Below are 16,026 nucleotides of genomic sequence, written 5' to 3'. Positions count from 1 at the left end.
TAATACTCTTTCTTCTTGGAATTCGTGATTGTGCCCTTGCCTGGATTACATTATACCTGACACTTCACCAATTCACCTTCTCCTGGAGCAACAACACCTCTCAGCTCACTCCTCTAACTGTTGGTGTTCCACAAGGGAATCCAAAATTACATGGACGGTCACTGCAATGCTCCAAACCAACCAATTACATTCCATGTCCTTGGCTACCAAACCAAAAAAGGTAGAAGCCAGGAAACAAATGTTGGCAGCAAAGATTCTTGTTTTTATGTTACCTTTGTTAAATTAAGACACATGGGGATTTCAAGACGAATCAGGAATACTATTTCACTGAAAGCACTAAGCAAGATCCATGGGCTATAAACATGGTCTGCTATTGGTAGGCACTCAATATTTAGAAGCATATATCTGCAATTCAGTGGCCTCGTAAAATGTGCCTACTCAATACGTTTTTCAAAAACATATAATCAATGTTATGTTGGGATTAGAAAAATGCAGAAAAAAGCAATTTCACCTAACATTTTAGATAAGAATAAGCCATTCCAGCTAAAAAGGCACACATGCCACATGGCCGCCCAACAGCCAACGCTGGAAGTTTAACTCCAGCACAGTGTTAATGTGCAATGCATTATATGTATGCTAATTAGCTGAAAAGCTGCATTTCTACTCTTGAAAATAAATTGTATTTGTCGTTTAGGGCAGAGCTATTTTAAACATAATTTTGTCAACAAAGACAGCATTCAAGGATGCATGAAACCATCTATGCGTTTCATCCTCATTAGGGATTATCAGGGTGGTGCATTCCGGCATCCTTGTGGCTGGAGCATGAACAAAGGCAGGCTACAGTAACAAGCAAGAATTACTCGTGTCAGAGTGAAAGCCTTGCTAAATAGACCAGGAGTGCATCGGCCAATAAATGCAACAAATGTAACACTCGCGGGTAAGCAGAGTTATTTGAAGAAGTCAAACTAAATATTACATTTGCCAAGAAGGCCCACTATCCGCTTCACCTCCTCAGAGGCATTCTCCCTTTTCTCACCTTCTGCCAGAAACTCAATGTCTCCAGAGCTCTGGTCCTCTCTAGGCTGGACTACTACAAGAGCCTCTTCCTCAATCTTCCTTTATCCTCCCTTTACCCCCTTCAACTAATCCAGAATATGATATCAAGATTTATCCTTGGTCTCAAGCCCAGGTACCACATCTCTCCAGCCCTAAAATCTTTCCACTGGCTCCCGGTTGCTGCTAGGATCAAGTTCAAGACCCTCTGCATCATCCACAAAGTTGTCTGGGGCCTGAGAACCGCTATATCCAACTCTCTCTTCCTAAATACCTCCCTGCTAGAGCCCTTCAGTCTTCGAGTTCAAACTCTCTGCAGATTACACGCTTCTTCTCTAAGCATAGAGTGGGGGTAGATCTCTCTCCTCCGCAGGACCCTCCCTCTGGAATTGTCTTCCTGTCCCTTTCAGGCTTGAGCTGGATCGCCTTAAGTTCCGGAAGCTCCTCAAGACCGTCCTTTTCTCTTCTTCCTACCCACTCCCTTGCTAACACCCTGTCTGCCGCAGTGACTAGCTGCCTGGTTTCCTCCGAGTTCTACAGGACACCAGACCCGCCCAGTCCACCTGCCTCTTTGCACTTAGCATGTGAACCCTCACCCCCTGCACGTCATGCAATCACCTGGCACTTGCCCTCTTGTCCTCCACTTAGCACTCGCCTAACCCCTGTGGCCAATATCAAATAAATAAATTAAATAAAACATGGTCTCCCACACTTGCTGCTGTGCAATCTCTGCAATTAGGTTCACATGTGGGTAGGCTTCTGTCACTCACGCTTCCCGCTGCGCAACATCTGCACATCAAAGTCTTGGGGAAAGGACCCTCGTAGGACCAGCGGGTGAGATCTGCTTTCCAGTGGTCCCGGCGTCCATGTAGCGCTCCACCAACTTCAGCGACTGCCAACAGCGTGCTTGCCTTCTGACGACACTGCCACTGCAGCTGCTCCAATGTCTCCATCTTCTACAACTGCAACTAATGGCCTGCGCCTGAGGGGGCCATTAGAGTTAATTGCCCAACTAATACTGCAACATTGCTCTGGGGCCCTCGTCCTCGTCCCAGTACCTGGGTAATTCTGAGACTTGAAGTCCCCAAAATTAGGTTTTCTGGTCAGCTTCTTATTCTTAAGTGCATTTCTATTTTTCTTAAATGCATTTCTTAAATGAAGAATCACAAGAGTTTACACTTGCCAAGAGGAAGCCATTGTTTACAGATTGTCTTTCACTATACCTCCTCTGGGAGTTAAAGAGCTTTTCAGGGTTTATGAGTTTAAGTCAGGATTTCCTTATTCAAGAAACAGGAGGACATTGAATATTCTAATGTGGGTAAAGTTCATGCAATCTGTGGGTCAGCCAACTTACGACAACAATAAGCCATTACATGTTTTGGTACTTGTAACAGGGTTTTCGCCTTTTCAGGCAAATACTGCGTCTCATTCGACAGAACCTCCTCACTACCGTGAGCCTTGTCTTCTCCCAGGTGATCCCCCCGCAGAACAGGATAAGAAAGCGACTGCCTTTTCCTGCCCATCTGAGAGTAGGTTTTAGGCAGGGATTTTGTGAGGGATACATAGGATTCATCACACACCATTTTAAACAAACCCTTTCTCAATTTATGAACTGAAATGCAACAATCGCTAAATAAATACTTCTGTTAAAAACCAATTAGTTTGTGGCTAAACAGCATTCAATTTTTTTTTTACCATCCCTTTTGTTGCTTTGCCTTTTACATGTTTAAAAAGCCCTGAACATCACTCCAAACTAAGAGTGAAACACAGCTAGGCTTAAGATTTAAATAAGTTCTCTAAAAACCTTAAGTGGGCCTCTATTTCATTTTCTTAGTGGATGCCATATAATCTTTTCATTTCTTATTTGATAAGTTCTCGTTACAGAGCCCTTGCAAGTCCTCTTGAATGTGCTGTGTTTAAAGATGGAATGCAACACCCCGAAATATGATCACTGGTTATCAGATGTGGATGCAGTCATCTTAAAGGAACGCAGAGTCTATCAAGCCAGAGGTTGCCCGGGCAAAGCGGACAAGATTTGGGGAAGATGGGAACAGACAATATAAATCTACTTCAATAGTGACAATGTGCATTGGCGCGCAGTCCCGCAAAATCCATATTTGCTAGCATCATGCTTTGGGGCGTTTTACGTAATATGACTATCCAGGAACTGATTGCCGCCTCAACTGCTCCTATACTTTATATCATATGTGTTGCTGTGCTTGCTTATGTCCTTCAGTACATTCGTCCGTGCTACTCTGCCGGCTGTGTGCAAAGTCTTGTAGTTTTGTTGATTTCTTGTTGTTTTTTGCACAAAATGTAATAAAATGTGTTATTAAAAAAAAGAAAAGATGGAATGCAAAGTAGCCTGACCATTCTCAACTTTGTCCGAACCTTGCTGACTGTTGCCGTAGACCTGCATTAGATTAAACTAATAAATGCTGTATTACAAAGAATGTATAATGCACCCTTCAACAGTGTAGTGGCCTTACAGCACCATAGCCTGTCCGAACAGGTGTCATAATGTGATGGCGAGCAGGATGAAACAGATAGTGGTCTGTAGAGGAAAGGAGGAGCAGAGGTGAGAGAAAAGGAGGATGAGTAGGATACCAACAGAGACAAAAAGTAAGAGACATTGGGGTTTGTAAGTAAGCACATTCACACTTCTAACCCGAGAGGTGAGCAAAAAAGGTATTGCTACTGAAAATTGTGAATTAGTTACATTTTGTGCATGGAAGTAATTATAGGGGGCGTCTGGGGGTTTTGTGCCCCCCACCCCACTGACTTCTGTGGCATGCCTTGTTGTCCCCACTCCACCCCCCATCTTTTGGAGGGAGGGCTGAGGGGCCGCAATCACCAATTATGTAATTGGACAGTGCAAGCCTGGCTGGGGTGCCCAGCAAGGCTTGCCCTGTCTCATTACATAATGGTGAGCTGTCAGGCCGGCCGCGCTTTAGCATTTTGGGGCCGGGATGTTCTCCCCATTCTGCAAAGTCACAATAGCATCATGAAGATTAACGTGAGCCTAACAAATCCCCCTCAAGTTTTAAAGCCATAGTTATTATTTCATAAAGCATGCAGCATTATTCACCCTTCTCACTTCTGATCACTCCCTCACATTCACATTTCTAAAGGGACAAAAGTCCCTGCTAATCGTACCCCATCCCTCCCATCAGTGCCTAACGGCTCACATTGTAATGCTCTGTTGACGCAGAGCAATGTGAGGACCCTCTGTTGCCTGGAACTCCTTGGGACATTGTCCTGGCAGCGGGACACCTCTACCGTTCGGAAAGGGTAAGGTGTCCTGCTGCCAGGACAATGAGCATGCTGAGCAGGAATTGCTCGGCACATTGTCCTGCCAGAGGGACTGCTTGTCCCCCCCACCCCCAACGCCCTCCCGCTTGGTACTCCACTGCTTGGGGTCATTTGAACATAGGAAAACATACCTTAGTTTTAATCAGTCAGAATCTTGAAGAAAAAAATCTTTCAGCACATACGCATATAAGGTGCTGTGTAGAACCCAAGTTTGGAGATATATGGCATTTAAAAATCTATAGAAAACTTTTTTGGTTTTGCTTGCACCTTTCTTTGCACCAGTATTTCCTGTCTTCACAGATAGGACTTATGCTACTCCCAACGAATAAATGAAAGCATTAAAGTCCGTCTGCGTGTAGATTTTTTATTTGTGTGATAATTCTAGGCCCTTTTGGATGACACGTGTTTCGGCATTACACTTTGCCTTTCTCAAATCCGGGCATTTCCTAAAGTATCACGGTCCCGATAGTCTGGTTTATTGCAGTCCAGTTATTAATTGGGGTGGGCCTAGAATTATCAGAAAAATTTTAAAAATCTACACGCAGACGGACTTGAATGCTTTAATTTTTTCATTTGGAATAGCATAAGTCATATGTGAAGACAGGAAATACTGGCGCAAAGAAAGGTGCCAGCAAAACCAAAAAAGTTTTCTATTTTTACTAACAGAGTTGAGGAGCTCATGGTCTCCGTGTTTGCATACACCTGTGCGACAAACTGAAGGTTAACAAAACAGAATCTCCAAATCAAAAATTCCAATTTCCAAATAGATTTGGAGCAAAAGTATCGGTCGCGAGTACAAATCTAAGGGTATCACCAAAAAGCACCTCAAATTGAACCAATTTAATAATCTATACCGAGTATACCTTGGTACCTGCACTGCATTCACTGATGGCTTCTGCCTTTGAATGAATGGAAAAATCAAGGGAAATGCGGACATATTCCAGTGAATCTGTTCCTTTCTGAAATGGTTTTATAGTTCAGATAGGTCAAGTAAGCATAGCTCAAAATCAGGGAGTGATCATGCCTGGTCTGCTCAACGGACGTTGCACCACTGTTTCCATGTGTTATTGTGTATGTAGACATAAATGTTGTGTGCACACAGTGTATGTCAACGGAAGTGCTGGGTGCATTTATGTGTGAGTGAGTGTACAAGCATATGTGTGTTGACGTGTGTCTGAATGAATGATAAATAATACATTGTTTGTATGTTCTGGGTGGCATGAGGTTTGTGAATGTTATGTTCGTCACTGGGGGCATGGCAAGCCCGGCAGAAGTTGTGTGGGGGCCCAATTGAATATTCAAGGTACGCCACCAATTTTATTAAAGTTATAACAGAGCGTTGGCAATTGACTCTTGTGATCTAGTAGTTTAGTGTTATGCTTCAGAGCCACCATCCGCCCTTCCACGTTTGTCTGCGGTTTCTCGATAGGCTGCTGCCTCTGAAAGGCAACAACACGGAGACAGAAACGGTCACAAGAAAAACACGCTTCCCACTCCGGACGCTTGATACCGTAGCAAGACGTCCCTGCATGCTTTAGCTGCTCAGGGCTCGGTAGAGCATCACCAAGAAGTCCTCACCAACATGAGAAGCTGAGAGTTACATTATTTATCGTGCCTGGGAGGGGGGCATTTCCACTGACACAAAGGTGGACAAGTAAGCACTGTACGTCAGCGGTCGAAGTTTACGAAAAGAAGTAGTGGAACTATGTTCCCTGCTGGCCTGTCCTCACTCTCCACAAACCCCATCGCCACGCGCCCTCCCACTGCAATACAAACCCCTAAACAAATGTGCCCGCTGTTTAAGGGAACTTTCAGTGCAGTGCACTGACATGCACGTTTCAACCTCTTCCTACACTTTTATTTTAAGACAAAACCATTTATTTTTAAAATAAAAGTGTAGGAACAGTAAAACAATTTCAAGAAGTAGAGAAGCAGCGCTCGAGCCTACTTTGGCCACTGCTCTACAAAGACAATTTAACAAAAAATGCTCTTATACGACAATAATATATTGTAATCGTATTAATAACTTACAAAAAGGAAGCAACAACCTTACAAATAACTTGCAATTCAATAATTGGTAACCACAAAACAACAAAAATGCATAGTTCAAAAGAAAAAAACAAATTTTAAAAGCGTTTATGACTCGGCTCTTAAAAGATTAGGTTCTCAAGGGAGAGGTGATCTGGGTTCAGGCTTTCAACTCGGCTGCGGATCAGACTTCCCTTAGAGCTAGCAGTGGTTCCAGCTTAATTTCAATATTCAATTCATTCTTGCCTATCTGCACTACTCTTCCAGAAAAAGAATCACAGCCGCTGCATGGGGATAAAAGCACCCATTTCTGAAAACAGAGCATTCAACGACAAGCCGACCAGCCTCTCCATGCTGTTAAAGTGGTATTGGTTCTATTTGGGACGTTACATTATGTTAATTAGGTTTATATATCGCTTTAATCCAAAGCGCTTTACAGTATAACAAGGTACAATAATGAAAGAATCATATTTACAGTCATGAAACAAACCAGTGAGACAATATTTAGAACAATTTACTTAGGTGGAGGGGGAGAAGGAAGGGAGAAGGAAAGGGAGAGGAGGTAGGTAAGGATGCTTACAATAACTGATTTGAGATCAAGTGGGTGCGAGAAGAAGGGGAAGGGAGGGAACAGGGGAGCTGGAAAGGAGAAAAGGTAGAGAAGGAAGTCTGGGCGGAATGGAGAAGGGCTTTCAAGGAGTTGCGTAAGGATGAGTAGGTGGGGATGGAGCGGATAGAAAGAGGTAAGGAGTTCCAATGTAGGGGGTCAAAGAGCTGAAAGGAACGGAAGCGTGAGGAGGCACATGGGGCAGGAGGTACAGTGAGTAAGAAGAGGTCAGCCGAGCGGGGAGAGCGGGAGGGAGTGTAAAATGAGAGGACAGAAGAGAGATCAGGGGGCGGGGGGCGAGTTCATGGAGGGATTTGAAAACCAGACAGAGGATTTCAATTTTAATTGTGAGAGGAAGGGAAGCCAGCCGAGTTGAGAGAGTGAGGGGGGAAATAGAATTGTGAGGACCGAGGAAACAGAGTACGGATAGGGGAGTGGTAGATGGATTTTGGGGGGGCCAGATGAGACAGGGAGTCCAAAGAGGAGAGAAGAACAGCAGAAGAGGCAGGAGAAGATAATGGAGTAGATTAAGAGTTTAGAAGCGTGGAAGATGAGGGAGGAGTGTGTCTTACAGATGTTGAAGAGGGGGTGCCGACAGGCACGAGGTGAGAGGGATGTGGTTGGAGAAGGAGAAGGAAGAATCAATGTAGAGACCAAGATGCGAGCATGGGTGGAGATGGGGAGATTGGAAGGGGGGAAAAGTGGATGAAAGGAGGGGGTTTCACATGCAAAAAGATGCACATGCAAACAAAATGTGATTTGGGCAATCATTCTTATGCAAAGAATAGTCCACAAGGAGCGTATGAAATGTGAAATAATAGTTGACTGACTTTCAACCGTTTATAGATTCCACACATTTAGAAAACTAAAAATATAATTACACCGTTGTTAAATCCTAAAAGTTCCTTTTGTCAAGAGTTTTTTCTGTGCGGTTTGTAGATGAGCCTACTGCATGTTTGAGTCTAAGCCCATTGTAGTTCAGTTTTACCACGCGCTGCCAACAACCCGTTGTCAAGTCCTTTCGTTAGCTTTAAAAACTTGAACAAGGTCAGTGGTTTGGGTTTCGCCTTCCCAGAATTGCAGCACTGCCCACAATCTACAGATGTGTTTTTAGATCCAGCTAGAATTGTTGTTGGATTGAGATCCCTGCCAAGGCTGTCTTCTAGGGATATTAGCCCTGCACAAGTTCTATTGTTGGCATTTATAGAGAGCCGTATGGTTTTTAGGCCAGAGACCGTATATCATTTCTGACCCCAGCATGGCCAATAGATCAACAAACAGCTTCAGGTTTATATTACAAACAGAAAATAAGGAATTCCTTTCAACTGAGGTCTGTGCGATTCTCAAACAAAACACAAACACTACTCGGATCAAGGACCCCAGTACTTCAACCTTCCCTTAATCTCAACCTCCCTGGCAGGAAATGAGTAATTCACAGTCTTTGGTGTTTTTCAGTATCTGGCTGTTTTATCTTGGTTCCGTGTTCTTTTCTCATAGGACAGCGGCATAGGAGGACCAGAGTTATAAAAGTTACGTTATTTGATATTTGTATAGCGCCTACTGGCATTGTTTTGGCTTCGATGCGCCAAGAGGTGCGATAGCAGATAGGACGGTGCATCATTCTCATTGTGCACCCCATGATCTTTGCATGTGCAGCACACCAGCCTCATTAATCAAGAACGTTCCATATGATGATTATTTCAGGATCAGATGTTATCGCTTGCTGGCATTTCTTTATGAAATGGAATGCAAAGAGGTGAGCAAAGATTTGTTCTGGAGCAATGAACGGAAAACACATCTTAGAGGCAGGAATTTGAGCCTAGGAACATGAACATGAACATTCTCTTCTCTGACCAACACCTAGGGTCAAAGCGCACCAAAACAAAATCAGATTCATAACTACATACAACTATCGCAATCTATACATTTGGCAAATACTTCATAAATATTGGTGCCAGATTAAGGAAACATGGGCGGAAATGAAATTTGGCAAACGGAGCAGACACCTTGACGTAAACACAGGCTGCTTATTAAACCCACCATCAATACTAATTTGTTACCTCAAAGGTCAGCAGGCGTTATGATATGATCATTTATTTATATAGCGCCTATACACAATGTGTTTCAAAGCGCTTCAAGGCAAGGGAGGGAACAAGGGAAAATACAACCACATTCTTACAGGCCATGAACAGTAAGGATGCGAAATTAACTATCGTACTCGGCCTGACAACATTTCAGATAGTGCAAGAGCTAAGACATAGATAAGGAAGGGAGGAGGGGAAGTGGGAAGGAAATGGAAACAGACAGGCGACTACCGTACTAGGCCCGACGACATTTCTGGTAGAGCCGGAGAAAAACAAAAGGTGAGGGAGAGAGGTGCAGAAAGGGAGGGGAGGAACAAAACAAGCGACTATCATACTAGGCCTGATGACATTTCAGATAGTGCTGGAGGGGTGATGGGGAGGAAAAAAACAGTAATGGGAGGGTGGAGGAAACAGGCGAGGTTGCTATCATATTAGGTCCAGGGACAATTCTGATAGAGTAAGTGCATAGATGAAAGTAAGGGGAGGAGATAGGAAAAGGGAGAAGGGAAAGGAGGAGAGAAAAGAGAGTAAGCAGTCAAAAAGAGTGGAGAAGCAAGAGTGGAGAACGAATACAATTGCAGAACTCCGTAGTAACACATAATGTTGCAAGCCAGGATACAAGATGAAGATGGGAACAGCATGATTCAGGATCACCATGAGTACAAGATGCAAAGGAAGTCCAGCATGAGAGTTGAGAAAGAGTGACCCACCGTGAATGAATGAAGTCCATAAAAAGTCAAATCCAGCATTGGCCACAAGACAATAATGGTGAAGGAAGGCACCAGGTGGGCGGGGCTTGTTAAGTGGTGAAAAAGAGCAGCAGGAAGGAAGGCACCAGGTGGGCGGGGCTTACTAAGTGGTGAAAAGGAGCGGCAGGCATCTGTTACAAATGCAGACACTGCCATTTACTTGAAAAAATGAAGGGTTCCATTTCAGAGATGTAATATGTGACAATGAAAGTCCTAACTTGTACCTCTGGTGAGAGCTGTGAACATTTGGATTTTTCTGAACAGGTGAACAGAAATTTTCTTATTTAAGTCCACATCAATGGCCTTCAATCTGCAATGTGATTCTAATTCGTCCCCCAAGATTCCCTAAATTGGCAATGACAGACAGCCTATTGGCTGCGAGTGCTCCACTGGTTGGTGGCAGAAATGTACATATTTGGGATAAAAGTGGGAGTAGGCATGCTGTATGCCGAGGGAAGCGCTAGAGCAAGGACACTCATATGGGTCACTCGCAGCCCTTCAGATTAATTCCTCTGCCCCCAACCCCACCTTTGCGCTGACTCTGCTACCACAGCAGCAATGGAGCAAATAATGGGGCTGCCCTTGCTGAACTTTTGAGGTGTATTTATTTAAGCAATAAACCCCAAAGTGGGCAGGCATTACCGGTCAAGTAATTCCCATAGGACCCCAGTTACAGGCCCTAGCGAAGCGAGGGCTTTAACATTGGCCCTTTGCACCATTATCTGACAATGGAGGGGGGGTTTATAATCATTAGCATCCGCACACTGTCTTGGGTTGCAAATTAGTTGTTTTTAAGTTGAGAAACAACATGGTTGCAATTTCAAAACTAAACACCTACAAAACAAAATGGGCGAAATGGACATAGGGAGAAGGAAACTACATGTAGTCCTTTCTCCCTTTCCATGGTGCCCAAAGCATCAGAGAGGAAGGTGCGGGACAGCAAGTGTTCCTGTAGCCGGAGAGGTAAGTGGGGCCGGGGTTGGGATGGTGGGGAAGTGGGTACAGGTGAGCGCAATCTTATGCCCCGGGAGGGAAGTTGGAAGTCTCCCGCTCCTCTGAAGACTTGGATCACGGGCGCCTTCCGAGATACCCTATTGGTTGTGAGGCCTCATTACGAGCTCTCCGGGATGCTCATTTATCTTCGACTGAGACTTCAGGATGAAGAATTAACCTGTCCGGCCATATTCAAAGTGTGAGAATTGGGAGCAGCTAAAAGGACTACAAAACACCATCACTGGGACAAGTGCCCTAAAAAAGCATGCTATTACAATAATTTTATAAAAATGTCTGGTCATCTCCAACACCTGTGATTTGTTTTTGAAATGCCATCACATTTTTGGTCTGTGTTACTGTTCCAAAGTGCTTTAAAATTCATGATTTGGCACAGTTTCTGTTTTTCACAATTATTTCATGTATGAGCACTACAAAAACAGTGCTATAAATGGCTTTTTGCAGCATTTCGTGTCTCACAAATGTGACTTGCCCAGGGTGTATTAAAATATTTGGCACTTGTTACAACCAGTGTTCTTTGGGGAGAGCCACCAAACTCAGTCTCCCCTGCAGGTGAAGTGGTAACACAAACACCACCTACTTTAATGGCCACCATATTACAGGCCTGGGAGAGCATGTATGTAGCCCGATATTATTCCCTCGAAATGTCGCCGCCGGTAAACACTGCTGTATTACAAGGTGGCAGAGTGTTATTGAATACCTCCACATTTTCCCTCCAACAATGTAGCGTGGAAAATGCTTAAATTCTCCCGCGATTTATTCAAATCCTGTGACAGCTAACCAGAAGGGAAGCACGCCACGTCCCTCCAATACAGAGAACATCCTTATTAGATTAGTACCTTATAAAGCGGGGGCGGGGGCCTGGGGTGGCCATGCCTGATGCCCACTTTCACAATGAAATACATAAAAGGGTCAGTGCACATTGGAAGCAAAATTTAAACATTCTAGGCAATAATGACCGAGTATGTAAGACCCCCCTGGAAATCTAAAGCATCCAGTAGCAGAACATGTCATGGAGGATAGGGAACCAGGCCGCGAATTGTAGATCTAACTACAGTCAAGAGTGAGGATAGGTCACAACCAAGACAGCAGCAAGCAAGACGAGTCAGACAGACACTTGAACTTATTTCTGTAATTATTTATTTCCAAACTGGTTTAACATTCAAAGTTGCCGATTTCTTCCTAGCGCAACTCCAGATCAGGATTCAGGTCTGGATACAGGCACCATTCACAAAAGGGGTATTCTCAGATTATGTTAACTGCTGCTCCCCTTCAACTCCGAAACTGTTATTGTCAGGGCCATGTTTGAATTCCATTCATTCTCTTATAGGATTGTCTGGCTTAAGGCCTGTGCATTGCACTTCATGGGGATGGGGGCAGGGGATGCTGATAGCACTGATACCCCTGTGGAACACCCTACAATTAGGCAAATAAAGCCACCAGCCAGTGGCAAACGGTGTACATGGTCTACTCTACCCGATCAATAGTCCATGTGAGATGTGTGTATGTATGTATGCATCTCCTATAAAGAGATTATACAGTATTGGCTGATACAACGCTTCCTCAGTACACTGCATGTTAAGCATATACTTAGCATGAATTTCATTCAGTGGATGGCATGCTGTTTGCATCCTCCCAAGCTCGGCATAATATTTAACAGAAACATGATCTGGAAATGGCAGATACATACAAATGTACCGAACTAAGTCTGAAATGAAGTATAAAGCATACATATGCACTATATACCTTTTGTGTGGGCATGTCATTATTTAAGATTTATTTACAGTATGTAAGTCCATATTATTTTTAGCCTGTATTTATATCTGCCTTGCTTGGCCTTGACTGCTTGGGCACTGCCAAGATTATGCGAGAAAGGGATGCCTGGGCAATGCCTGTCCAGCCTACATCAGAAACCTGCATAGACTCAACACTAAGCATCTTTGTGAAATTCGTAGCAAATTCGTAACAAATAATTAAATCATTTACACTATTTGCATGTGGTCCTGTGGCAACATAATTGTACTATTGTGATAAATGTCTAATTGATAGGAGAGAGAAGCTCGACACCAGGAGTGCCGTGGAGGAGGCTCCGTCGTGAAGACCAGATCAGTGAGGAAACCAGAAGCACAGGAGACTCTGGGCCAAATAGAAAGAAGGCCGCTGCACTGGACGACACCCACGGAAGACACCGAAGCAGCCAGAAACTATATATGAGCCCAAGCAGACGACAGGGGACACCGGGGTGAATGAAGCATGAGAACTCTGTGTTGAGACCCGGGGCAAGGGAGCTGGAGCGTTTAAGCCAGCATTGACAATATTGAAATTGAGACTTGTGAAAGAAGGAAACCCCCAAACAGGGAAAACTGTGAACCCAAACAAGCACTGGCCACAGCCAACAGTTAGAGTGGCAAGACCCCATTGCTGGCGAAAGGGAACATTGTATGAAGTCTGGCAAAGTCCTGGCAGGAGAGTATGCCAGGCACAGTGAAAGCAAGTTAAGGACTCGCACCACAACACAGAAAGCTCCGAATGTGAAGTCCTGGCATGAGAATATTCCAAGCATTTGAAGAAGAATATACATTTATAAGTCGTAACCCAAGTGAATGTGAATACAACTTGGCAGGAGAGTATATCAGTTGTGTTGTTTCGAAGAATTGTGAACTAAAATGCTTACATAAAACCTGAGTACACCACGTAGACTGTTTTGAAAGACATTGAAACTGAACATGTTTGAATCATTCCGTCAAGAGAGGAGAATCAATCTGAAGTCTGCAAACAAGAGAGGAGGTTCTGTTCTTTGAGAGAAAAGGAGCAATCTTTGGTGTTGTGAGCCATACAAGCTGATGCATTAAAACTTGTGGTTGTCAAGAGAGAAGAATCTATATCTTGATGCTGCAAGCCTTGTGAACAAGAGGAAAAGATATTTCTCAATTTTTGGCAACATTGGTAAACCAGAAGAAGGAAGTGAAAACCTCTTTATATCTTGAGACTGTGTCTTATAAAAGAACTGTTGAATTCTAGGAGAGGGAACCCCTTTCATATCCTTGTGGAATATTAGTTGTTGGTTTCCCTTTTGCACCATTTTGGAACGTTAAGTTGAACATGCAAAGTACAGCTGCAAGGAGACAGCCAAAAGAACATTTACCCTTTCACTGTATTATTAGGTTAAAATGTGAGGGCCAGCTTAGGTTTTGGACAGAAGACCCACTTTTGGACTTCCTGACTTGGATAATAGTTATTTTGGTTGAGGCTGGGAAATCCCTCATAGCTATGGGGAAAGGTAGGTTTTCCTCCATCCCCCTTTTCTCGAATAAGGGTTTGTAGCCATCAAAATACGCCTCCGTGTCTGACTTTTACTCATGACCCATCACAATATCCAGCCCTTCCCCCAAAAGAAAAAAAAAGCACTTGCTGCCTCCAGTCCATTAGCTCTCTAAGTGTAATGCAAAGTGCCAATGAAACCCCTCGCCATCCATCTACACTCTCATCCCACAACATTGCAAGCTGTTAGTAGAACTTTAGTGAAAGCTCTAGAAGACATAACCACACTTGCCCTCTGACACATCAAGTAGAAAACAGAATACGCACAGACATGAACTGCTCTTACAGCAACACACTGCACTCTTTCTCCACAAGAACAGATAATGGTTACAGATGATCTACCACGTGTGAGTACATTTATAAAAGGTATTTGTTTAACCAAAACTAAACCTGCAGCAGTTTAGTGAATTCAGGGTAATACTCTTTCCACCACACACATCATATAACCAGGGTACAAAGTACTGGTAGGAACAAAAAATAAGAATAGCTGTGCTTTTAGAACACACATTCGTCGGGGATGAATCTTGGCACAGATAATATATGTTTATCATCACCAAACTCAAATCGTACTCATTTTATCGAATTTGCAATTATAAAGGGACGATTAAAGCAGTCATGATTCATACTTGGGACTATGAAGTGAAACACAGATCTTTTTGTAGGGGTCTGCAACTTGTGGCTCTCCAGATGTTTGGACTGCAACTCCCATATAGTACTCACCATTCACTATGCTAGGTATGGCGGATGGGAGTAGTAGTCCAAAACATCTGAAAAGCCAAAAGGTTGCAGACCCCAACTTTAGTCCACTGAGCCACAGATCTGGTGGGCTACAAAATAAGTATATGGATTTCAGGGTTGTTCAACAAATACACAGGCCAGGTGGAGACATTGGATTGTAATATCAGTGGACAAGGAGAAATATGGACCAGAAGATGGAATGTAGCCTGTCACTGTAGGTTCAAGAATTATAAGACCAAGGAATAAGCAATGCATGGATGATTAAGGAAAGTGGAGAAAATGTTTTGTGCACAAGCAGATTATGCGTTAGGATTGGGCATTTGGGCTACATGAGTGGCGAAAATTGAGTTATGTCTATGAGAATATGATCTTTGGACCAGGAGGGGCATATGAATATATGTGGAGCAGTAGAAGACATCACAAGAAACGGGAATGGCCCATAAAATTCAAGACACAAGGAAACATGTAGGCCACATGATATACATACTAGAAGACCGCTGGACAATCAGATCCCTTCCAAACTCCCCTTTGCCCCTTTTACAACCAGTATATTTATTGACCGTTTTCCCACAGAAGGATATCCTTTTTTTGGTGAACGAACCATAAGGATTGGCCTCTTCATACTAACTCTTCAAACCACTTAGCTACTCACAGCATGTTTCCTTTCAGGGCAGCGTGATGAAGCAGGTTGAAGCCCTGCCGGTTCTGTACTGTGAAGTCAATATTCGGCACATCCATGAGAATCTCAATAATGCTTGTAAAGTCAGCAGTAATGGCATAGTGCAACGGTGTGTCTCCAAAGTTATCCTAGGAAGTTCAACAAAAGATAAAAGGAAGAGAGTTAAGCACTCATTCCAAGCAAAGGCACCCCAAGCAAAGGTTCAAATCGTGGTGCATAACCCCCTTAGCAAATATTTGTTCAAGATTCTTAACAGACTCAAAACTGTCATAATAATCAGTATACAATTCCCCACAATAATAAGAACTCTATGTACAAAACATTTTGAAGCCAGAGTGCATTTCATGCCATTGGCCTTTCATCGCCAGCTTTTGACTGCGTTTCTTCCAGCAACCTCAGATTTCAGGATAAGTCTGCTGTCCACTGACTGACTGCCAAGCATTA

The 16,026-nt window shown here is 43.6% G+C and overlaps 1 protein-coding gene across 4 annotated transcripts in view; it reads right to left on the bottom strand.

Moving 5' to 3' along the window:
• The window catches only part of MIB2 (MIB E3 ubiquitin protein ligase 2), a 725,636-nt gene that overhangs the window by 234,233 nt on the left and 475,377 nt on the right, over positions 1–16,026 (bottom strand). For all 4 annotated transcript variants that reach the window (XM_069610141.1, XM_069610142.1, XM_069610144.1 and 1 more), the window contains one exon: positions 15,556–15,710. In XM_069610141.1, coding sequence (XP_069466242.1) covers positions 15,556–15,710 — 155 coding nt within the window. The remainder of the gene's footprint in view (positions 1–15,555; positions 15,711–16,026) is intronic.

Source organism: Ambystoma mexicanum, chromosome 8 (genome assembly GCF_040938575.1).
Source record: "Ambystoma mexicanum isolate Mex_15411 chromosome 8, UKY_AmexF1_1, whole genome shotgun sequence".
Taxonomy (NCBI): Eukaryota; Metazoa; Chordata; class Amphibia; order Caudata; family Ambystomatidae; genus Ambystoma; species Ambystoma mexicanum.
The sequence above is the reverse complement of the archived record's forward strand: the minus strand, read 5'-3'. Positions and strand labels throughout refer to the sequence as shown.